General features: G+C 44.7%; 1 protein-coding gene across 3 annotated transcripts in view; it reads left to right on the forward strand.

Moving 5' to 3' along the window:
• Positions 1 to 20,837, forward strand: part of MBD5 (methyl-CpG binding domain protein 5) — a 52,870-nt gene that overhangs the window by 24,592 nt on the left and 7,441 nt on the right. For all 3 annotated transcript variants that reach the window (XM_069982668.1, XM_069982669.1, XM_069982670.1), the window contains 2 exons: positions 9,120 to 9,440; positions 14,739 to 14,923. In XM_069982668.1, the coding sequence (XP_069838769.1) occupies positions 9,120 to 9,440; positions 14,739 to 14,923 (506 nt within the window). The remainder of the gene's footprint in view (positions 1 to 9,119; positions 9,441 to 14,738; positions 14,924 to 20,837) is intronic.

Genomic DNA, 20,837 nt, shown 5'->3' on the forward strand with positions numbered 1-20,837 from the left:
TAATAAACTAAATTACAAAGTTTATTAACCCCTTAGCGACCCATGACGTATCTGATACGTCATGGTGCCGCTCGGGGTGTTCAGAGGGGGGTCCCGCCGGGACCGCGCTCTGAACGGCGCTGATCCCGGCTGACACGTGCAGCCGGGCAGTGCCTCTATTAGCCGGCGCGGGTCCCGTTGCCGCGTCGGCTAATTAAGCCTCTAAGTGCAGCTGTCAAACCTGACAGCTGCACTTAGAGGCACTGCGCCGCACGTCCCTGGTGTCTAGTGGGACGGATCTCCCCCCCCACGATGCGTTCTTCTGCCCGTGCCGGGCCTCAGCGTCGGAATGACGCTGATCCCGGCTCGGCAATAGATTGCTATGGCTTGCAGCAGGCCATAGTAATCTATGACCGATCTAATCGATCTTTGCTGTGTATATACACAGCATTGATCTCTATGAGAGATCAGTGCTGTCTATATACAAGTCCCGCAGGGGGACTTCTAGTTACAGTAAAAAAAAAAGTAAAAAAGTGTTTTTATTAATAAAAAATCCCCTCCCCTAATAAAAGTCCAAATCACCCCCCTTTTCCCATTTTATAAATATAAATTAATAAATAAATAAACATATTTAGTATCGCCGCGCGCGTAATCGCCCGAACTATTAATTAATCACATTCCTGATCTCGCACGGTAAACTGCGTCAGCGCAAAAAAATTCCAAAGTTCAAAATTGCGCATTTTTGGTCACATCAAATCCAGAAAAAATGTAATAAAAAACTATCAAAAAGTCGTATATGCGCAATCAAGGTACCGATAGAAAGAACGCATCATGGCGCAAAAACTGACACCTCACACAGCCCCATAGACCAAAGGATAAAAGCGCTATAAGCCTGGGAATGGAGCGATTTTAAGGAACGTATATTTGTTAACAATGGTTTGAATTTTTTACAGGCCATCCGATACAATATAAGTTATACATGTTATATATCATAGTAATCGTAACGACTTGAGGAACATGCATAACAAGTCAGTTTTACCATAGGACAGACGGCGTAAATGCAAAACTCCCCGAAATTAAAACAAATTCGTTTTTTTTTTTCAATTTGACAGCGCAAATGATTTTTTTTCCAGTTTCGCAGCATATGTTATGGAAAAATAATGCCTGTCATTGCAAAGTACAATTGGTTTCGCAAAAAATAAGCGCTCATATACGTCTCTAGGTGAAAAAATGCAAGCGCTATGGACTTTTAAACTTAAAATGGAATAAGCAAAAGCGCAAAAACGAAAATAGGCTTTGACCTTAAGGGGTTAAAATCGCCTGGACTATTGATATCTGCAAAAAAAAAAAAAAATGGAATGACAGTGACACTTTAACAACCTCTTAACTATAACCTTTAAAAGGATTGTCCAGATTAGAAAAACATGGCCACTTTCTTCTAGAAACAGCACCTCTTCTGTCCTCAGTTTGGGTGCATTTTCACAGTTCAGTTCCATTGAAGTGAATGGAGATGAATTGTAATACCACACACCACCTGAAAACGGGTGGCGTTGCTTTTTACAAGAAAGTAGCGGTTTCTTTCTAACCCTGGATAACCCCTTAAATACCATTAGTTTAACTTTCTAATCCTTTATATTCTATTAGAGCTTTTGCTATAGCTATCGATGGCAGAAGGAAATTTCACAGACCAAAGAGTACCCAAACTGTCATTAAATGTCACTTAAAATCAATAAATATCTATAGTACAAGCGATTTTAAGAAACTCTAATAGGTTTTATTAAGCAAGAATTTCCTTCTGTGCTCAAAAAGCTGTTTTCCTACCTCCCCCCTCACTTCAGAAGAAGCAGGGTTTCTGTGTCCATTATGCTCTATGGAGAGGGGAGGGGTTGAGGGGGCGAGTAAGTACAGAGAGGAGAAAAGGCCGCCCTGCAAAACACTACATCCTGCAATCATCTTTTGCCAAGTTCCCAGATGAGCACCAACCTTTCTGATCTGTGAATCCAGCATTTTATTTGCCCAGACAGTCTCCACACTGTACAGCTGCTTCTCTCTTCTCCCTGCTCACTCATCCCCTCCATAGGTTATAAGGGGACTCAGCAAATCCGTCTTCACTCTTCTCCTCTATGTAGACGGCTTTTCCTAAAAATGAACAGATAAGAAGTGGGGTGAGGCTGGGAAACAGCTTTTTGAGTAAAGAAAGAGACTTTTTTTTTGCCTGAAACCTATAACAGAGCTTCTTAAAATCGCTTGGACTATCGATTTCTGGGGAAAAAAATTAAATGACAGTTACACCTTAAGGCTACGTTCAGACTACGTAAGTTTCCGACCGTAGCACGCTCCGTGAATAAGTGGCCGGAGATTTACGTAGTTTGCATACAATGGAAAGTATACGATCTACGGCCGCACAGTTCACACTACGTAAGAACTTACGCCCGGATCGTACGCGGCGCCCTAAAAAATGAACCAGACCATTGTTTCGGGATGGAAATGCTGTAACTTACGCCCGTAGCGTAACATGCGGTCCCGTACGTAGTGGTGATTTCTTCATTTTTGCAGCTTTTTGTGCCGATCCAAAAGGTTCTGTGGGGTGTCCGGGGCTAGGCGAAGATTTCCAAGTAAAAGACCGCTGTCAGATCGCTACGTACGCCGCTCGGGAAGCGTACGTAGCTTACGGGCGTAAGTTCGCGGACTGTATGTAGCCGGCCGCAACTTGCGTAAATTCCGCCCGGAGTTTTAAACGTATATGTCCAGCCGCGAAAAATATGTGGCCGGACATATACGTAGCCTAAATGGGCACTGTCATTAAGAAAAACTTTAGATATTTCAAAAGTTTTGATTGGTCAGGGTGTCACTACAGAGACCCCTAGTGATCAAGAGAACCAACTGGTAAAATGAGTAAAATTTCATTCCCTATCTCTCAGGGATCCACATCCTGCCGCTCTATTACTAACCTATAGGGCCGTAGCACAAAGATTAGTGACAGCAGGGAGGTGCACTTCTCCCCACTCATTCTTCTGATGGGACTGATCAAACCTTTGGACGTGTCTCTGTGACATATAAAAGTTTTTTCTAAATGAGAGGTATGCTTTAAAGGAGAATTGCCATGAAGTTCGAAAAAACAAGGCCAGCGGGGGAGCGGGAAAATAATAAACCAAGTAAACTTACCCGTTCTAAGAAATGGACCTATGCATAATAATTCGTACACCGTCCCCGTGCTGATTTAGCGTTTGGCCAGTGATTGGCTGAGCGGTCTGTCAGTTCTGACAGCCCTGCTCCAAAGCTGCTGTGGTGCGAGACCGTGAGGAAGAAGACCTGCAGTCTGGACAGGTAATGTGTGAAATAAGGGCTGCAAGGACATCGGTAACTATGTCCCTGCAGCCCTCGCTTAACGATCATCGGGGCCGTGGAATAGGCCCAGTAAACGAGCGCCGATCTGCTAGATCGGCGCTCGTTCACATCGTTGATTGGGCCCTGCTCGGCCCGTGGAAAAGGACCCTAAGTGTTCAAACTGTGACCAATCAAGAGAATGAGCAGAGAAAAGTATGTGGCCTGTACGAACTCCCAGTGCAAGTGTATACTGCTGCCCAGGTCTTCTAGAGAAGGGTGCACAGCATTGCAGTTGTCTCCCCACACTTTTTTTCTGATTGGTCACAGTCAACTCTCGGACTCTTACCTATACAAACTTTGGACATGGCAAAAGTTATTAGTGACTTAAATTGTCCTGGTCTGCACAAATGCAGCACAGGCAGAGAAACAGCTCCAGGAAACAACAGCTGTGGGTGAGTGTACGACCTGCGGGTGCGGCTTCGTCCTCTCATTTCTCGCCCCCTGGTATACCAAGATGCCTGCTCTGCTTTTATGTGGGTCTCAATGACAAAAAACCAGCCCTACATGTCACTCATACTGCTGGGGGACAGGCAGGCAGACCAGAGGGGCATCCCTGCCCCCTAACTGTCCCATATAGGTCGCTTCTTAGGGGCAGTTTTTGTGGCTTTTGATACCTATTGCAGATCATCACTCATTTTTTACATATAGTTCCATTGACCTTCCTTTTCCTTTCTGCTTTCCTATTTATTTCTTATTGGATAACACACAGCAGGGTCTTAGAGTCAGTGTCTTTGGTAAATGACCTCCTCCTGTGTGTAAATGATCTGTATACCTGTATATATTAGGTGATGGATTAGTTATCCAATCTAATGGTGCAAATGGTTTCCTGCAGCCTTCTGAGCCCCTGACAGGCAGCCCAGCTCAGCAGAGACGCCATGTACACAATCAGATTGGGGGCCCTGACTGTGCAGAGCTGTATGCCATCCATCACCTAATATATACTGCTATACTCTTCATTTACACATCAGATAAGGGTTACTGACCAAACCATTAATACTGTGCTCCAATAAGGGGGAAATTGGAGTCATTGCTGTGACTGGGATCAGGTGGATAACCCTGTAGTGTCCAGATTACTGTACAGGAGAGGGGAGTAGCTTCATACAAAGCATAGCCTGACTGTCTTCCAAAGTTCAACCTTCAGGCCTGTAAAACTTTTTAATGCAGCTTCTAGAGTATAATATAGGATGTAACTCAGAATCAGTAATATAATGTATGTACACAGTGACTCCACCAGCAGAATAGTGAGTGCAGCTCTGGGGTATAATATAGGACAGAGGTACTCAACAACTTTATGTAGACCCCTGTGTGCTCCCCAGTAGCAAATAGCCCCCCTGTGCGCTCCCCCAGTAGTATATAGACCCCCGCTTTGTGCTCCCCCAGTAGTATATAGACCCCTGTGCGCTCTCCAGTAGTATATAGCCCCCCCTGTGTGCTCCCCCAGTAGTATATAGTCCCCCGCTTTGCTCCCCCAGTAGTATAGACCCCCCATTTTGTTCTCCCCCAATAGTAAATAACCCCCCGGTGCGCTCCCCCAGTAGTATATAGTCCCCCTTTGCTCCCCCAGTAGTATATAGTCCCCCTTTGCTCCCCCAGTAGTATATAGACCCCCGCTTTGTGCTTCCCAGTAGTATATAGTGCCCCTGTGCTCCCCCAGTAGAATATAGCACCACTGCAGTGTGTTCCCCCAGTTATATAGCCCTCCTGTGCTCCCCCTACCATATAGCATATAACATAAAAAAAAAAACACTTTATGCTCGCCTGGATCCGGGCGTATCCGGTATGAATAATCCACCCACCGTGTACGTGTGATGTTCGGCTGGTTGTCACTGCCGTCACTGTTCTCCTATGTGCTATGTGTATAATCCTCTTATTACCGATCATGTTTCCCTGAGAGACAACTCAAAGCAAATTTGTCCAGTTCTCATATACATCAGTTATCATATACTTCCACGAGTGACCTAATACCTATACTCATTTTCTTCCTGTAGCGAACACAGTTGTCCAGATTGTTTCCCTGTAACATGTTTATTTGAGTCTTCAAGCACCGAGAGAGAGAGAGGCAGATCTTACCCGTACTAAGCCACCAGCACCGGAGCCCCTCCACAATCTGTATGACCATGGTAACCGGACATCGGCACTACATCCAGTATTATGGTGCGTTTACACCTTCAGGATCTGCAGCTGATTTTCTGCAGCAGATTTCATTTAAATAACTGAACACAGCATCAAATCTGCTGCAGATCCTGTAGGTGTGAACGCACCCTTAAAGGAGTTATCCAGTGTTACAAAAACATGGCCACTTTCTTCCAGAGACAGCATCACTCTTGGGCGGGTTTTGCTACTCAGTTCCATTAAAGTGAATGGAGCTTAATTGGCAAACCGCACCTGAACTGGAGACAATGTTGTCTCCAGTCATATTGTCTCTGAAAGAAAGTGGCCATGTTTTTGTAGGTTTGGATAACCCCTTTTTAAGATAGAAACTCCTAATAAACCAACAAGTATAAAGATTTCTGTGTTAAACCTACGTTGCTTTTCTTGTGTTAGATATTAGCGAATCTCGTCGTTTGTTCAGTGGTAGGCTTATAGTCTTGCAGCCTTAGATCTCTGGGCTGCTCCACCCCGGGAGCCTTTCCTGGGAAACTTCTGTGTTTATTACATGGCTCGATGATGGTGCTGTACGGACATTGTTAGTGATGTGTAAAATAATAAACATACTTACCTCTCCAGCTTCCCACGGTGTCCTCCTGCCTGTTCTGCATGTTCCCCGCTCACCACAGCTGTCTCTGAAGTGATGAGCAGCTGACTAGCCAATCACTAGCTGAGCTGAGACAGCACTGTGGCCAGTGATTGGTTGAGAAGCCTGTCACTTCAGACAGCTTCAGAAGTGTCTGCAGTTAGCCAGGAAGACACCAGGGAGCGTGGACAGGTAAGTATGATCTTCATAGTTTTATTTTACCCTGTCATCACCAATTGTCTTTCAATATGTTTAAAAACAATCAGCTGATCAGCTCCTCGGCTCATCAGTGTCTTTATTACATTGAGCGATATCTGCCCGAATCGGCCTGATTTGGCAGACAATCGCTTCGCGTAATAGGACCCTAAGGGGCTGGATGAAACGGCCAATTAGCCCTATGGACGTTAAAGGGAAATTAACAGCAGGTTAGAAGACACTAAAGACCCTTTAACCCAGCCTAATGTGCAGTCACAGTGAGATCCGTACTCACTTGCATTGTCATTTACACAATCAAGCGTCCGGGCCACATGAACAATCACTGTATCGTTCATGCGGCCATTTAAATGCACTGTAAGCCGCAAATTCCCCTGTTTATGTATAATATAACCTATTCTTATTTACAGCCCCGGTTTAGGCAGATAGCTGTGCGACGATTGCTTACTCTCTGGCCCTTTTACACTGACCGATTATTGGTTGAATGAGTATTCCTAGTAACAACATTTATTAGGGATAAGCTGCTCGTGTAAAAGGGTTGTTCACTAAATATGGTTTTCTTTTAATTAGTCCGATGCCAGAAAGCACCAGAGATTTGTAATTCTATTTAAAAAAATCTCCAGGTCTTCTAGTACTTATCAGCTGCTGTATGCCCTGCAAGAAGGATTGTATTCTTTCTCAGTGCTCTCTGCTGCCATCTCTATCCATGTCAGGAACTGTCTCGAACAGTAGAGGTTTTCTATGGGGATTTGCTACTGTTCTGGGCAGTTCCTGACATGGACAGAGGTGGCAGCAGAGAGCACTGTGTCACACTGGAAAGAATACACCACTTCTTGCAGGACATACAGCAGTTGAGAAGTACCGGAAAACTAGAGATTTTTAAATAGAGTAAAGTAAATTACAATTCTATAAAAGTCTCTGAAACCAGTTAATTTTAAAGAAAAAGATTTTTTGCTGGAGTACCCCTTTAACCCTCAGGACTGGGGTTGATTCATTGTGTTTTTACCTGACCCTATAACCCCTTTAACCTCCAGCAGTTTGAATGGAACAAAATAAAATTAATAATAAAAAATTCTGCATACTGTAGGCTCCGTTCACATTGTAGTTGTATTCTGCTGGTTAGATGTGCATAGGAAATATCCAGATTACAAACTATATATGTACTAATGGTGGTATTATTCCCATATTATAAATTGATGGGAGTTGATTTTAAAGTGATAGTTTATGGGTAGAATATGTCGGTATGATCAGTGTCGGACTGGGGGCCTATCAAAGGAAATGATCCTGGGGCCCACCAATGAAGAACCAGTGAGAAACCACATGTCGGTCAGTGTCAGTGCAGGTTCTAAAGCTGGGGGCCCACCGGAGGATCCTCTGTCACTGGGTATGATTGGTGCGGGTCCAGACCCACAGATGAAGCAATGAGTTAGCATTGTGCCCCTTCACTATTTCCCCTGTACAGCAGCCACCCATATATCTAGACCCTATTCATAGGGATGGGGATCACCATGCAGATAAATGGACAGGGCAGACTGAAGGTGCGAAGCCAGTGCTTTATTTTCAGGATCCGTCCCCTAGTGATGTCATTTTCCAGCAATATACCAGGAACAAATAATAGGCAAAAAAGCTCTCATATTACCTTGACAAGGTGGCCGTCCCTACTAGTCAGCATTTCTCTGTAACTAGGAGTCTACCATCATTTTATAATCTGTGACACACTACACTGCGATTCCCATCATGCCTGCACAGCTAAAGACTTAAAGGTAGTTCGCAGAGATTTGTAATTTACTTCCATTTTAAAAAAAAAAATCTCCAGTCTCCCAGTACTTATCAGCTGCTGTATGTCCTGCAGGAAGTGGTGTATTCTTTCCAGTGTGGCACAGTGCTCTCTGCTGCCACCTCTGTCCATGTCAGGAACTGTCCAGAGCAGCAGCAAATCCCCATAGAAAACCTCTCCTGCTCTACAGACTAGATAGAATACACCACTTCCTGCAGCGGCTGACAAGTAGGAGAAGATTTGAGATTATTTAATAGAAGTAAATTACAAATCTCTGGCACTTTATGGCACTAGTTGATTTGAAAGATTTTTTTTTTTTTTTGTGAACTACCCCTTTAATTGTAGTTTTGCAACAGCTGATGGGGTTGACCCCCATTATATCCTTTATTGATTTTCAAGCCATGACACCAGTGTGGGTATCTACTTACAGGGTCCCCCTCCCAGGAAACTACCATCATGCCTCTGTACCAGGGGTTGGGAACCTTCGGCCCTCCAGCTGTTGCAAAACTACAATTCCCATCATGCCTGGACAGCCAACGGTTGGAGGGCTGAATGTTCCCCATCCTTGCTCTATACCATGTCGAATATTTTCAAAGTCCTTGATAGGACTACTGTTTTTGTATGATCGTTCCTCAATAGAAGAGCCCAATATTCCATTGGGATTGTCCTCTACTATTAAACAAATGGCGACACGTTGGGAAAGCACAGACCTGTATACAATGGTGACAGCTGGGTTATGACAAGCGCCAATGTGCAGTAGGGATCTAAGAAGTCTTCCTCACAATATACTTAAAGGGGTTATCCAGCGCTACAAAAACATGGCCACTTTCCCTCTCTCTTGTCTCCAGATTGGGTGGGGTTTCAAACTCCGTTCCATTGAAGTAAATGGAGCTTAAATGCAAACCACACCTGAACTGGAGACAAGAGAGGGGGGGGAAGTGGCCATGTTTTTGTAGCGCTGGATAACCGCTTTAACCCTCATCCAGATGACTATGTATATATCACATCTATATTTGTTTGTTCCTTTAGGAGGTCCCTTACCTATGTCATCGGTAGCAATAGCCGGCGCAGGTCAGCCAGCCATTACCAAGACCACATCAGTCCTCCAAGATGGCGTCATAGTCACTACAGCATCTGGAACGCCGATGCAGGGCCATCACCCGATGGGCAACAACTTCCCGTTTCCAGGACCAGAGCACACTAATCACTTTGCACAGAACACTAACAACAACCTTCCGCGACCGGTCAACCCCAATCTTCTCAATGCTCTGCCCATGACGTTACCCATGAATCAGCAGCATCTACTGAATCAGAATATCCTGCACATGCTGCAGCCCTCTACAGGAGAAGGTGAGACGCCACCATCTTGGTACACTAGTGGCAACCACCTATGGTTGTCCCCTTCCTTTTGACTGGCATTTGAAGAGGGTGGAGGGATACCCCTGTACAGCTGCCTTAAAGGGGTTATCCAGCGTTAGAAAAACATGGCCACTTTCTTCCAGAGACAGCACCACTCTTGTCTTCAGTTTGGGTGCAGGTTTTGCAACTCTGTTCCATTGCAAACCACACCTGAACTGGACACGAGTGGTGCTGTGTGTGGAAGAAAGCAGACATGTTTTTCTAATGCTGGATAACCCCTTTAACTGCAGTTTGTTGGATAGTCAATTGTAGTGATACATAGGTAAAAATTGAATAAAAAGGGAGGGTGTGAGTAAGAATATGGTCGACTGTAGTCTTTTTAATATGTATGGGGCCTTCTTAGTTGCATCCCAACATATGGTGTCAAGCAGAGAAGGATCAGGCATGTTAAATTACTCTTAAAGGCAGGGCTGGGGAGTCGGAGTTGGAGCTAGTTTGGGCTGGAGTCTGAGTTGGAGTCGGAAAAAAATGTACCAACTCCGACTCCAGCTTTAAAAAAAATCTTTAAAAAAATGTAGAATTGAATTTTGATATGAATTTTACATGTTTTGCTCATGAATATATATTATGAGCAACATTCTAATAGGACACTGGCCCTATTAGATTAGGGTGGTCGGGAAATATATCAGTAATAGGACACTGGCCCTATTACATAAGGGTGGTCGGGAAATATCAGTAATAGGACACTGGCCCTATTAGATAAGGGTGGTCTGGGAATATATCAGTAATAGGACACTGGCCCTATTACATAAGGGTGGTCGGGAAATATATCAGTAATAGGACACTGGCCCTATTACTTAAGGGTGGTCGGGGAATATATCAGTAATAGGACACTGGCCCTATTAGATAAGGGTGGTCGGGGAATATATCAGTAATAGGACACTGGCCCTATTACATAAGGGTGGTCGGGGAACATATCAGTAATAGGACACTGGCCCTATTACATAAGGGTGGTCAGGGAATATATCAGTAATAGGACATTGGCCCTATTAGATAAGGGTGGTCGGGGAATATATCAGTAATAGGACACTGGCCCTATTACATAAGGGTGGTCAGGGAATATATCAGTAATAGGACACTGGCCCTATTAGATAAGGGTGGTCGGGGAATATATCAGTAATAGGACACTGGCCCTATAACATAAGGGTGGTCAGGGAATATATCAGTAATAGGACACTGGCCCTATTAGATAAGGGTGATCGGGGAATATATCAGTAATAGGACACTGGCCCTATTACATAAGGGTGGTCAGGGAATATATCAGTAATAGGACACTGGCCCTATTACATAAGGGGGGCCATGGAAAAGTTGTCGGTCACTATTTGGCAGTTTGTTTCTGAGCTGGAAGAGACCATTGTGTGGGGGGAGATCTGTGCTGTTCTCTTGCTGGATGACTGTATATGAGCAGCAGTGTAATATGTCTTCTCCTCCTCCTCTATATTACACAGGATATCTTCATAAGTAGTGTAGCAGTAACCTCTGTCCTCAGTGTGTTTTTTTCTCTCTGGGAGAAGATTGTGTGTTTTTCTTTCAGTGTTCAATGGCTGCAGCTGTGTGTGTGTGTGGGGGGGGGGTGCTATGACTACAGCAGGCTGTGTGTGTGTGTGCTATGACTACAGCAGGCTGTGTGTGTGCTATGGCTGCAGCAGGCTGTGTGTATGCGCTATAGCTTCAGCAGGCTGTGTGTATGTGTGCTATGGCTGCAGCAGGCTGTGTGTGTGTGTGTGCACACTATGGCTGCAGCAGGCTGTGTGTGTGTGTGTGTGTGTGTGTGTGTGTGTGTTCTATGGCTGCAGCAGACTGTGTGTGTGTGTGTGCTATGGCTGCAGCAGGCTGTGTGTATGTGTGCTATGGCTGCAGCAAGCTGTGTGTGTGTGCACACTATGGCTGCAGCAGGCTGTGTGTATGTGTGCTATAGCTGCAGCAGGCTGTGTGTGTGTGCACACTATGGCTGCAGCAGGCTGTGTGTGTGTTCTATGGCTGCAGCAGACTGTGTGTGCTATGACTACAGCAGGCTGTGTGATTGTGTGTGCTATGGCTGCAGCAAGCTGTGTGTGTGTGCACACTATGGCTGCAGCAGCCTGTGTGTATGCGCTATAGCTTCAGCAGGCTGTGTATGTGTGCTATGGCTGCAGCAGGCTGTGTGTGTGTGCACACTATGGCTGCAGCAGGCTGTGTGTGTGTGTGTGTGTTCTATGGCTGCAGCAGGCTGTGTGTGTATGCGCTATAGCTTCAGCAGGCTGTGTGTATGTATGCTATGGCTGCAGCAGGCTGTGTGTGTGTGTGTTCTATGGCTGCAGCAGGCTGTGTGTGTATGCGCTATGGCTGCAGCAGGCTGTGTGTGTGTGTGTGTGTGTGTTCTATGGCTGCAGCAGGCTGTGTGTATGCGCTATAGCTTCAGCAGGCTGTGTGTATGTGTGCTATGGCTGCAGCAGGCTGTGTGTGTGTGTGTTCTATGGCTGCAGCAGGCTGTGTGTGTATGCGCTATGGCTGCAGCAGGCTGTGTGTGTGTGTGTGTGTTCTATGGCTGCAGCAGGCTGTGTGTATGCGCTATAGCTGCAGCAGGCTGTGTGGGTGTGTGTGTATGCTATGGCTGCAGCAGGCTGTGTGTGCTATTGCGTGCCCCCACAGTGACCTTCAATATCACTGTGTGACCTCTCTCTATATCACTATGTGTGACCCCTCTCTATATTACTATGTGTGACCCCCTGTATATTACTATGGCTGACCTCTATATCACAGGGATCTGGCAGTGGTAGCAGTGTTTCTTTGTGTATGGTGAATATTTAGTTAGAAACATAGAAGACTGTCAGCAGGAAAAGACCACCTGCTCCATCTAGTCTAGTTGTGAGTAGTTCAGGACATGGAGGCTGGAGACTGTCTGCATCCCCTGCACACACAGGTGAAGCTGCTTTATATTTTTCCTTATTCCCTCAGAAGTTGCCCCAGGATTATGTAGGACATTAGGGAGAAGCTGCTGAGCCAGTGTGATAAATAACTCCCCTGGTATATGTCTGGTCTTTTTTGAAGGAGCAGGAGTCTGCGTTGGTCCTGATAAAATTCAGGAGTCGGAGTTGGAGTCGGAGCTGCGGCTTACCGACTCCACAGCCCTGCTTAAAGGGGTACTATAAAAAGAATATTTTCAAATCAACTCGTCCCACAAAGTTATTTGTAAATGACTTCTATTAAAAAATCTCCAGTCTTCCAGTACTTATCAGCTGCTGTATGTCCTTCAGGAAGTGGTGTGTTTCTAGTCTGACACAGTGCTCTCTGCTGCCACCTCTGTCCATGTCAGGCACTGTCAAGAGCAGTAGCAAATCCCCATAGAAAACCTCTCCTGCTTTGGACAGTTCCTGACATGGACAGAGGTGGCAGCAGAGAGCACTGGGTCAGCCTGGAAAGAATACAGAACTTCCTGCAGGGCATACAGCAGCTCATAAGTACTGGATAATTTGAGATTTTTAAACAGAAGTAAGGCTATGTTCACACTACGTAAGTTTCCGGCCGTAGCGCGTTTCGTGAATAAGCAGCCGGAGACTTACGTAGTTTGCGTATAATGGAAAGTATACAAAGTACGGCCGCACAGTTCACACTACGTACGAACTTACGCCCGGATCGTACGCGGCGGCGTAAAAAATGAACCAGACCATTGTTTGCTGACAAAAATGCCGTAACTTACGCCCGTAGCGTTACATGCGGTCCCGTACGTAGTGGTGATTTCTTCATTTTTGCAGCTTTTTGTGCCGATCCAAAAGGTTCTGTGGGGTGTCCGGGGCTAGGCGAAGATTTCCAAGTAAAAGACAGCTGTCAGATCGCTACATAGGGCGCTCGGGAAGCGTAAGTAGACTTCGGGCGTAAGTTCGCGGTCCGTACGTAGCCGGCTGCAAGTAGCGTAAATCTCCGGCCGGAGTTTACCGCGTATATGTCCGGCCGTGAAAATATGCGGCCGGACATATACGCAGTGTGAACATAGCCTAAATCTGTATTTCATTCTGTCACCAGTTGATTTGGGGGAAAATTTCACCATAGTGCCCCTTTAACTCAGCCTTTTGTTCCCAGAAATGAGATTCCACTAGCAGAGTCTGGCAGTGGCTTATGTGAAGAAAAACTGTTGTGTAACTATACTGTACTGTTACCAGACTGTGGTAATCGAGCCGTCATTTGGAGAGTCTGTACTAGCCAGTCAGCTGTTTTCTCTCGCTCCCATCACCATATTAATCATATTTCTGCTGTCGGGTGGGGGGACGTGTGGTTGCTATGTGTTGCCCCACTTTGTGCATTACCTTGAACTATGATTTATTAAAAATAGAAAAGGCTTCAGCCATGAGTCATAATGGAGATCAGCGTCTGACTCACGCTAGTAGTGTATAAGCCGGTGCAGCGCATAGTACATTCCTGGCGTATGTCTATACCTTTCTACAATCATATCTCTATTAGTAATGTTGTCAGTCAGGCTCCAGAGGATGGATGGATGGATATATGGATGGATGGATATATGGATGGATGGATATATGGATGGATGGATATATGGATGGATGGATATATGGATGGATGGATATATGGATGGATGGATATATGGATGGATGGATATATGGATGGATGGATATATGGATGGATGGATATATGGATGGATGGATATATGGATGGATGGATATATGGATGGATGGATATATGGATGGATGGATATATGGATGGATGGATATATGGATGGATGGATATATGGATGGATGGATATATGGATGGATATATGGATGGATATATGAATGGATGGATGGATATATGGATGGATGGATATATGGATGGATGGATGGATATATGGATGGATGGATAAATGGATGGATGGATGGATGGATAAATGGATGGATGGATGGATGGATAAATGGATGGATGGATGGATAAATGGATGGATGGATGGATGGATAAATGGATGGATGGATGGATATATGGATGGATGGATGGATATATGGATGGATGGATATATGGATGCATGCATGGATGGATGGATGGATGGATGGATGGATGGATGGATGGATATATGGATATATTGATGGATATATGGATATATTGATGGATATATGGATATATTGATGGATATATGGATATATTGATGGATATATGGATATATTGATGGATATGAGTTGTAGTTGGGCAGGTGTTGGCATCTTTGATTCTAAAGAGCATTATTCTAGTCCTCCAGTCCTCATATCATGTCTGCTCTATGTCTTCCAGGAGACCGGTCATCGGTGAACACCCCCTTGAACAACCATCAGCTGTCTCATCTTCAGTCCATACTAAACAACAATCAGCAACAGCAGCTCCTGCAGGGGTTCCCCAACCTCCACGCCTTGAAAGGACATGTTCCTGGGCCGCCGAACAATATAAACCCTATGGCCTGTTTGTTCCAAAACTTCCAGGTAAGCGTGTATTCAGGTGTTAGGTAGGAAATTGGGAGAGGAGTCATGCCAACCTGAGTTAGGCTGTGTTTCCACATATACATCCAGATTATGATGCAGACAGTGTGGAAACCCTGCCAAGTGTTCTCCCCCAATAGCCGTGCAATGGTGCCGCTCGTTGCATAGCGTACTATTACATGGGGAGATATCTGCCTGATTTGGCCGATTATCGCTCTGTGTAATAGGACCTTGCTGCAGGAGATCGCCACCATTGTAAGCCTGGGTAGACCGCCTCCTGCAGCAAATTGGGGAATGAAGCACGCCAGGGAGAGAAGGGGTGAGGGTCTGAGCACCTAAACCCTGACTGATCAGAACTTTTGACATGTATCTGTGACCTGTACAGTAAAAGGTAGACTTTAACAGCCAATTAGTTATCTGGAGAAATAACAGACATGGCCGCACATCCATATACTTATCACTCTGCTTCTCAGCACTATATACTACTAACATCAGGAGTTAGTCACAATTTGATCAAATTGCATAAGCCCCCACACCACTTCAAGGTCCCTGGATACATGTGGGCACTTAACAAAGAAAATGGCACAGCCAGACTTTAATAACTGACAGACAAATTCTCGTTGATCCTGCAGTCAGCACCATGTTCTCTTTTTGTTGACATAACAATACTTTCCCCAGTAATCCCTTTTATTGAAGACCTCTAAAGACCCTATTACACCAAGCGATTATTAGTTGTATTTAGCCGATTATCGGCCATAACGCCCGAGAATCGCTTGGTGTAATAGCTAGTGTTAGAAGACAACGATCAGCCGACATGCACAATGTCGGCTGATCCTTGTCTTTCAACATGTTGAAAAAAAGTACAATACCAACGGTCTGCTGGCCGTCGCCCCAAGTAATAGGAGCTGCCGCAGCCGACCAGCCCTGTCTCCTATTGGCTCCCTGAATGATTCAAAGATCATCTGGGCCGCGGCCCCCTGCGCCGATTACCCACCACCACTTGTTTTCGGCGCATGTAATAGCGCTGGCAGTGAACGGGGAACGAGGAGTAAGCGCTGATCTGACAGATTGGCCCATGGAATAGGGCCTTTAGTCTTATTATGCATTAGGCTGGGTTCATATATATATATCTTTTTCATGGGGATCAATTATTCATACAATTGCTCCTTTCGAATTTCATAACCTTATGCAAAAATACGCCGGTATTCAGCAGGCTTTTCGCCCTTGTCTGTTAGCAAAGTTTGAGGGATGGATAGAAGAACATTGGAGGACGCAATGTCTGGACCTGTGTGGTGTCTCATCTGACTCACCAGATGTCTGCAATGATCCCATTGAAAACAAGACTTTGCTTACATCTCCTTTCTATCTATATGGGAGGTATATGTCTGGAAGATTGACATAAGGTAACTATGCACAAAAGATAGCCGACAGCTATATCCTCTGATCTCTCCTTACACACAAACACTTGGATCAGCCAAGCATTCATGTAGTTTTTAATTTACAGAAGGGAATAAGCCGCTGTCAGACACTTCTGGTGGCAGATCATCTCCCTTAGAACAATTTGGTGTCAAGGGAGAGGTGGGAGGCCCAGTACATTAGATCAGGGTTGTCAGACTCACAGACCTCCAGTTGTTGCAAAACTACAATTCCCATCGTGCCTCTACAGCAAAAGCTAAAGCATGATGGGAATTGTAGTTTTGCTGCACTTTGACACCTATTCATTAAAGCATTATCCAACACAGTACTGATGTATTAGAGCAGCATAGACCTCTGAGGTGCCTATAGGACATGCACCTTCAATAACTGAAGGCTGAACAAGCTCCCACCACCTGTTCCTACCCATACACAGCAACATTGTCTATGGAAACAGGAGGGGTACGCCACAATGACATCATCTGTCTGTGGTTGTTCAGGACGGCCCTCTACTCCTTAGAATCCAGTGCGTTTGACCAGTCAAAGTCTACCATCCTTAAAGGGGTTATCCAGCACTACAAAAACATGACTGCTTTCTTGCAGACTCAAGTCCAGCAAATGTAACAGCATCTCACAAGGCGGATATAGATGAAAAAATGAAGTTGTTTATTCCAGCATGGCACTTATACAACGTTTCAACCGCAATGGTCTTTTTCAAGTATACAGGATCAGTAACATGTCATAGTATATAAAGCAGTTCCAGCCAATAGCCGTTATCATCCACTTAATACAATTAAAACAGTTTAACCCACATCACCCCTGTGACACACTTATTATATACATATACTTTATTAGAACTCACGAAAGGTGCTTCATAGGTTAAAAACAAACACAGAGAGACCCACCTCCCTGCAGCTGCGATCTCCAAATAGAGCGAGGACGGAGTGCGCCATGCGCAGATGCCGGCGTCCTACCGCATCCACTGCGCATGCGCTGTCAATAGCCAATCACTGCACCATGGGCGTTACCCCAAGCGGTCAGCTGACCGCTGTCATAGCGACCATAGATGCCATAGTACATAGATATCAGCAAACCCCATTGTAAGTCCATCTGAGTAGAGTACATTCCAGCATACATGAGATGTTATACAGTACTTCTTAGATCATCTTTTAAACCCAAGTTCTTTCACCACAATCCGGCTAGATGGATGATGCCGACTCGTACCGCTACTTCATCCGCAATGTCTCTGGAGCATATACCCACAGCTGGTCACTCATGCCGATGGCAATATCACTTTCTTTCACAATCGTTACATGATCATATATATAGGGCAACAGTGTCCATTGATTATTCCACCATCTGAAGGAGTATCCTCTCACCATGGTTCCCGTGGTATCGCCGTGCAGTTCACACACAGTCACCCATGTGTGTCCGCTACTCGCCAGTAACCTCGGATCCCATTTGGTACGGTTTAGAGTCCACTCCAGCAATCGAATTAGGCCCCAATCCTCGTACAGATAGGCAATTGTGTACAATCGAAAACTCGATCCGCCTCCGTGGTCCAATATGCCCAGGATCCATGCAGGAACAAATCGGTATATACACACAGAACGTGCGTCTGTAGATATAGACTCTGTCAGTATCTGTCAGTAGGTCTGTAGAATGTAGTACGTTTATGTTTCAAACTTCTCCAAAGGATCATAGGGGTATTGCTGACATCCTATGTACTAATAAACTCCTCCTCATAACACATCTTTAATTTGGCAGATCCCAACCCAGGGATGGTGATCAATCTGTGAAGAATAAATAAAACAATGTTAAAAACATATCTATAAAAATTATACAAAAAGAGAGAACATAAAAAATCCCATATTACGGATTTGACGCATCACATACCAGGTAGCACCTTATATTCTAAGTTCAATCCCTTTGGGGCCAAAGTGCCCAACAGAAAAATCCATTTCAATTCTAACTTTTTCAACCTCAATTTTCTGTCTCCACCTCTCACTAGTGGCGCAATGTGATCTATTACACGAAAATGTAGCTGACTGATGGTATGTCTCGCTTCTAGAAAGTGCTGGGGAATTGGTAATTCTGTTTTCCCTGTCCGGATCGTACTCTTATGTTTCTGGATCCTCACTCTGATCTCATTAGTAGTCTCCCCCACATAATATAAACCACAGGGACAAGAGATAATATAAACTACATAATCAGATCTACAACTAAACCTTTGCTTAATTGTGAATTTCTGCCCTGTGTGGGGATGATTAAATGTGTCACCTTTCAGCATATTACTTCAACAAGAACAATTCAAACATGGGAAACAACCGATTTTGCTAGTCGCAAGTGTGGTTTGTCTGAGACCTCTAGATATGCCAACATCCGATTTCACCACCATATCCTTAATGTTACGTGTACGTTTGTATGACATCATGGGGAGATTTTTGAAATCCTCTACCTTAGGGCATCCATTAGCAATGATGCCCCAATTTTTTCTGAGAATATTCGCAATTTTACCGCTAAGTGGCCCAAAAGTGGATATGAAAGGTATCCGCTTTTCCTTAGTGCGTAATTTAGTGCGTACCCCCTGGCAATGAACTTCTCACACATGGAATTCAATCTCTCATCCACTTACTCCTCTTGTCCAACCACTAGTCTGACTCTGAGCATTTGGCTCCAGGGGAGTGATTCTAATATTCTCTTAGGATGATTACTCTGAAAGTGTAGAATGTTGTTCCTATCCGTTGGCTTAATGAAAAGGTCGGATTCCAGTCTATTATCCACTTTAAGATGCGTGTATCCAAAAATTGGATTTCCACCTGTGAGGACACTAGAGTGAATCGTAAGTCATCATGTATAGTGTTCAGATAATCATGAAAACTAAATAGCTCCTCCTCTGTCCCCTCCCACAAAAGAAAAATATCATCTATATACCGAAGCCAGCAACGGACATGACTCCAGAAAGATGACACATACACGAACTCCTCCTCCAGGACCGCCATATAGATGTTGGCATATGTGGGGGCCACATTGGACCCCATGGCTGTCCCGCGACGCTGCAAGAAAAATTCATCGCCAAACGCAAAGAAATTCTTACGTAAGACAAATTCAAGCAGCGTCAGGAGGAAGTCCGTGTGTTCTGGAGGCATGTCCGTGCTGGTCAGTTTCTTCCGAACTGCATTCAACCCCAAATCGTGTGAAATTGACGTGTAAAGTGAAACTACGTCAAAAGACGCTAGTATACACTGACCTGTAACATGTAACGTAGAAATTTTAGTTAAAAAATCGGTTGTGTCTCTAACATAAGAATCAGTTTCTACAGCAAAATGCCTAAGTATACGATCAAGAAAAATGGCAACATTAGAGCAAATCGAACCCCTTCCAGAAACGATTGGGCACCCTGGAGGGGCGTCCAATCGTTTATGGATTTTGGGGAGCATATATATGACTGGTGTCAACAAATACTAATGTAGATGTTAATCAATGATCCCCATCGTCATTGCATCGGTCACAAGTCTTCCTATTTCTCTCTGGAATTCAAAAATAGGATTATTCGGTAATTTAGTATACACCTCCACATCATAGATTTGTCTATACACCTCCTGTTTATAGGCATCAGTGTGCATCACCACCAAGGCCCCGCCCTTGTCGGCGGGCTTGATGGTGATGCGCATATCTGACATCAGCTCTTCCAAAGCTTTCTTTTCTGGCCTAGTGAGGTTATAATTAATGACCCCTTTCTGTTCCCTTTGTCTCAATAATTCCACTTCCCTCAGAACAATTTGTATATATGCTTCCACACAATGATTATATACAGGTGGGTGAAAATTGCTAACATTAGTCAAACCTGTGTCCTTCAAACAGAGCATGTTGTCCTGTTTTTCTTTTAGTTGTCTTTTAGGCTGTTCTGAAAAAAACACTTTCAATTTGAGTCTACGAAAAAAATTATGCAAGTCCAGGTCCAGTCTGAACCAGTCCATAGAATAGATGGGGCAAAATGATAAACCTTTCGATAACAAATGCAACTGGTCATCAGTCAAAGTAATATCAGAAATATTTACCACAAGGGTAACTATTGCATCCCATACTAATATATTTTTTACTTACCTGTTAAGACTGGCAAGTCTATGAAAAGGAGTGCTATAGTTTTTCTCTATTTTTGCTTTCTTGCGGAGACAGCATGACTCTTGACTCCAGTTTGGGTGCAGGTTTTGTGACTTCCCGGGCACTGGCCAGGCATGAAACACTGGTGGCCGGCCCCAGTGTGGTGAAACCCCTTCTGTGATGCAGCTGAATTGATTCTAAGGGAGGTCTGCCCCCAGTGCTTTATGCCCGGCCCGGTAGTGCAAGCTACACCTAAACTGTAGACAAGGTGTAGAGTAAGGTGGAGGGATACCCCTGTACAGCTGCCTTAAAGGGGTTATCCAGCGTTAGAAAAACATGGCCACTTTCTTCCAGAGACAGCACCACTCTTGTTTCCACTTTGGGTGCAGGTTTTGCAACT

This window comes from Dendropsophus ebraccatus, chromosome 9, assembly GCF_027789765.1.
Source record: "Dendropsophus ebraccatus isolate aDenEbr1 chromosome 9, aDenEbr1.pat, whole genome shotgun sequence".
Taxonomy (NCBI): Eukaryota; Metazoa; Chordata; class Amphibia; order Anura; family Hylidae; genus Dendropsophus; species Dendropsophus ebraccatus.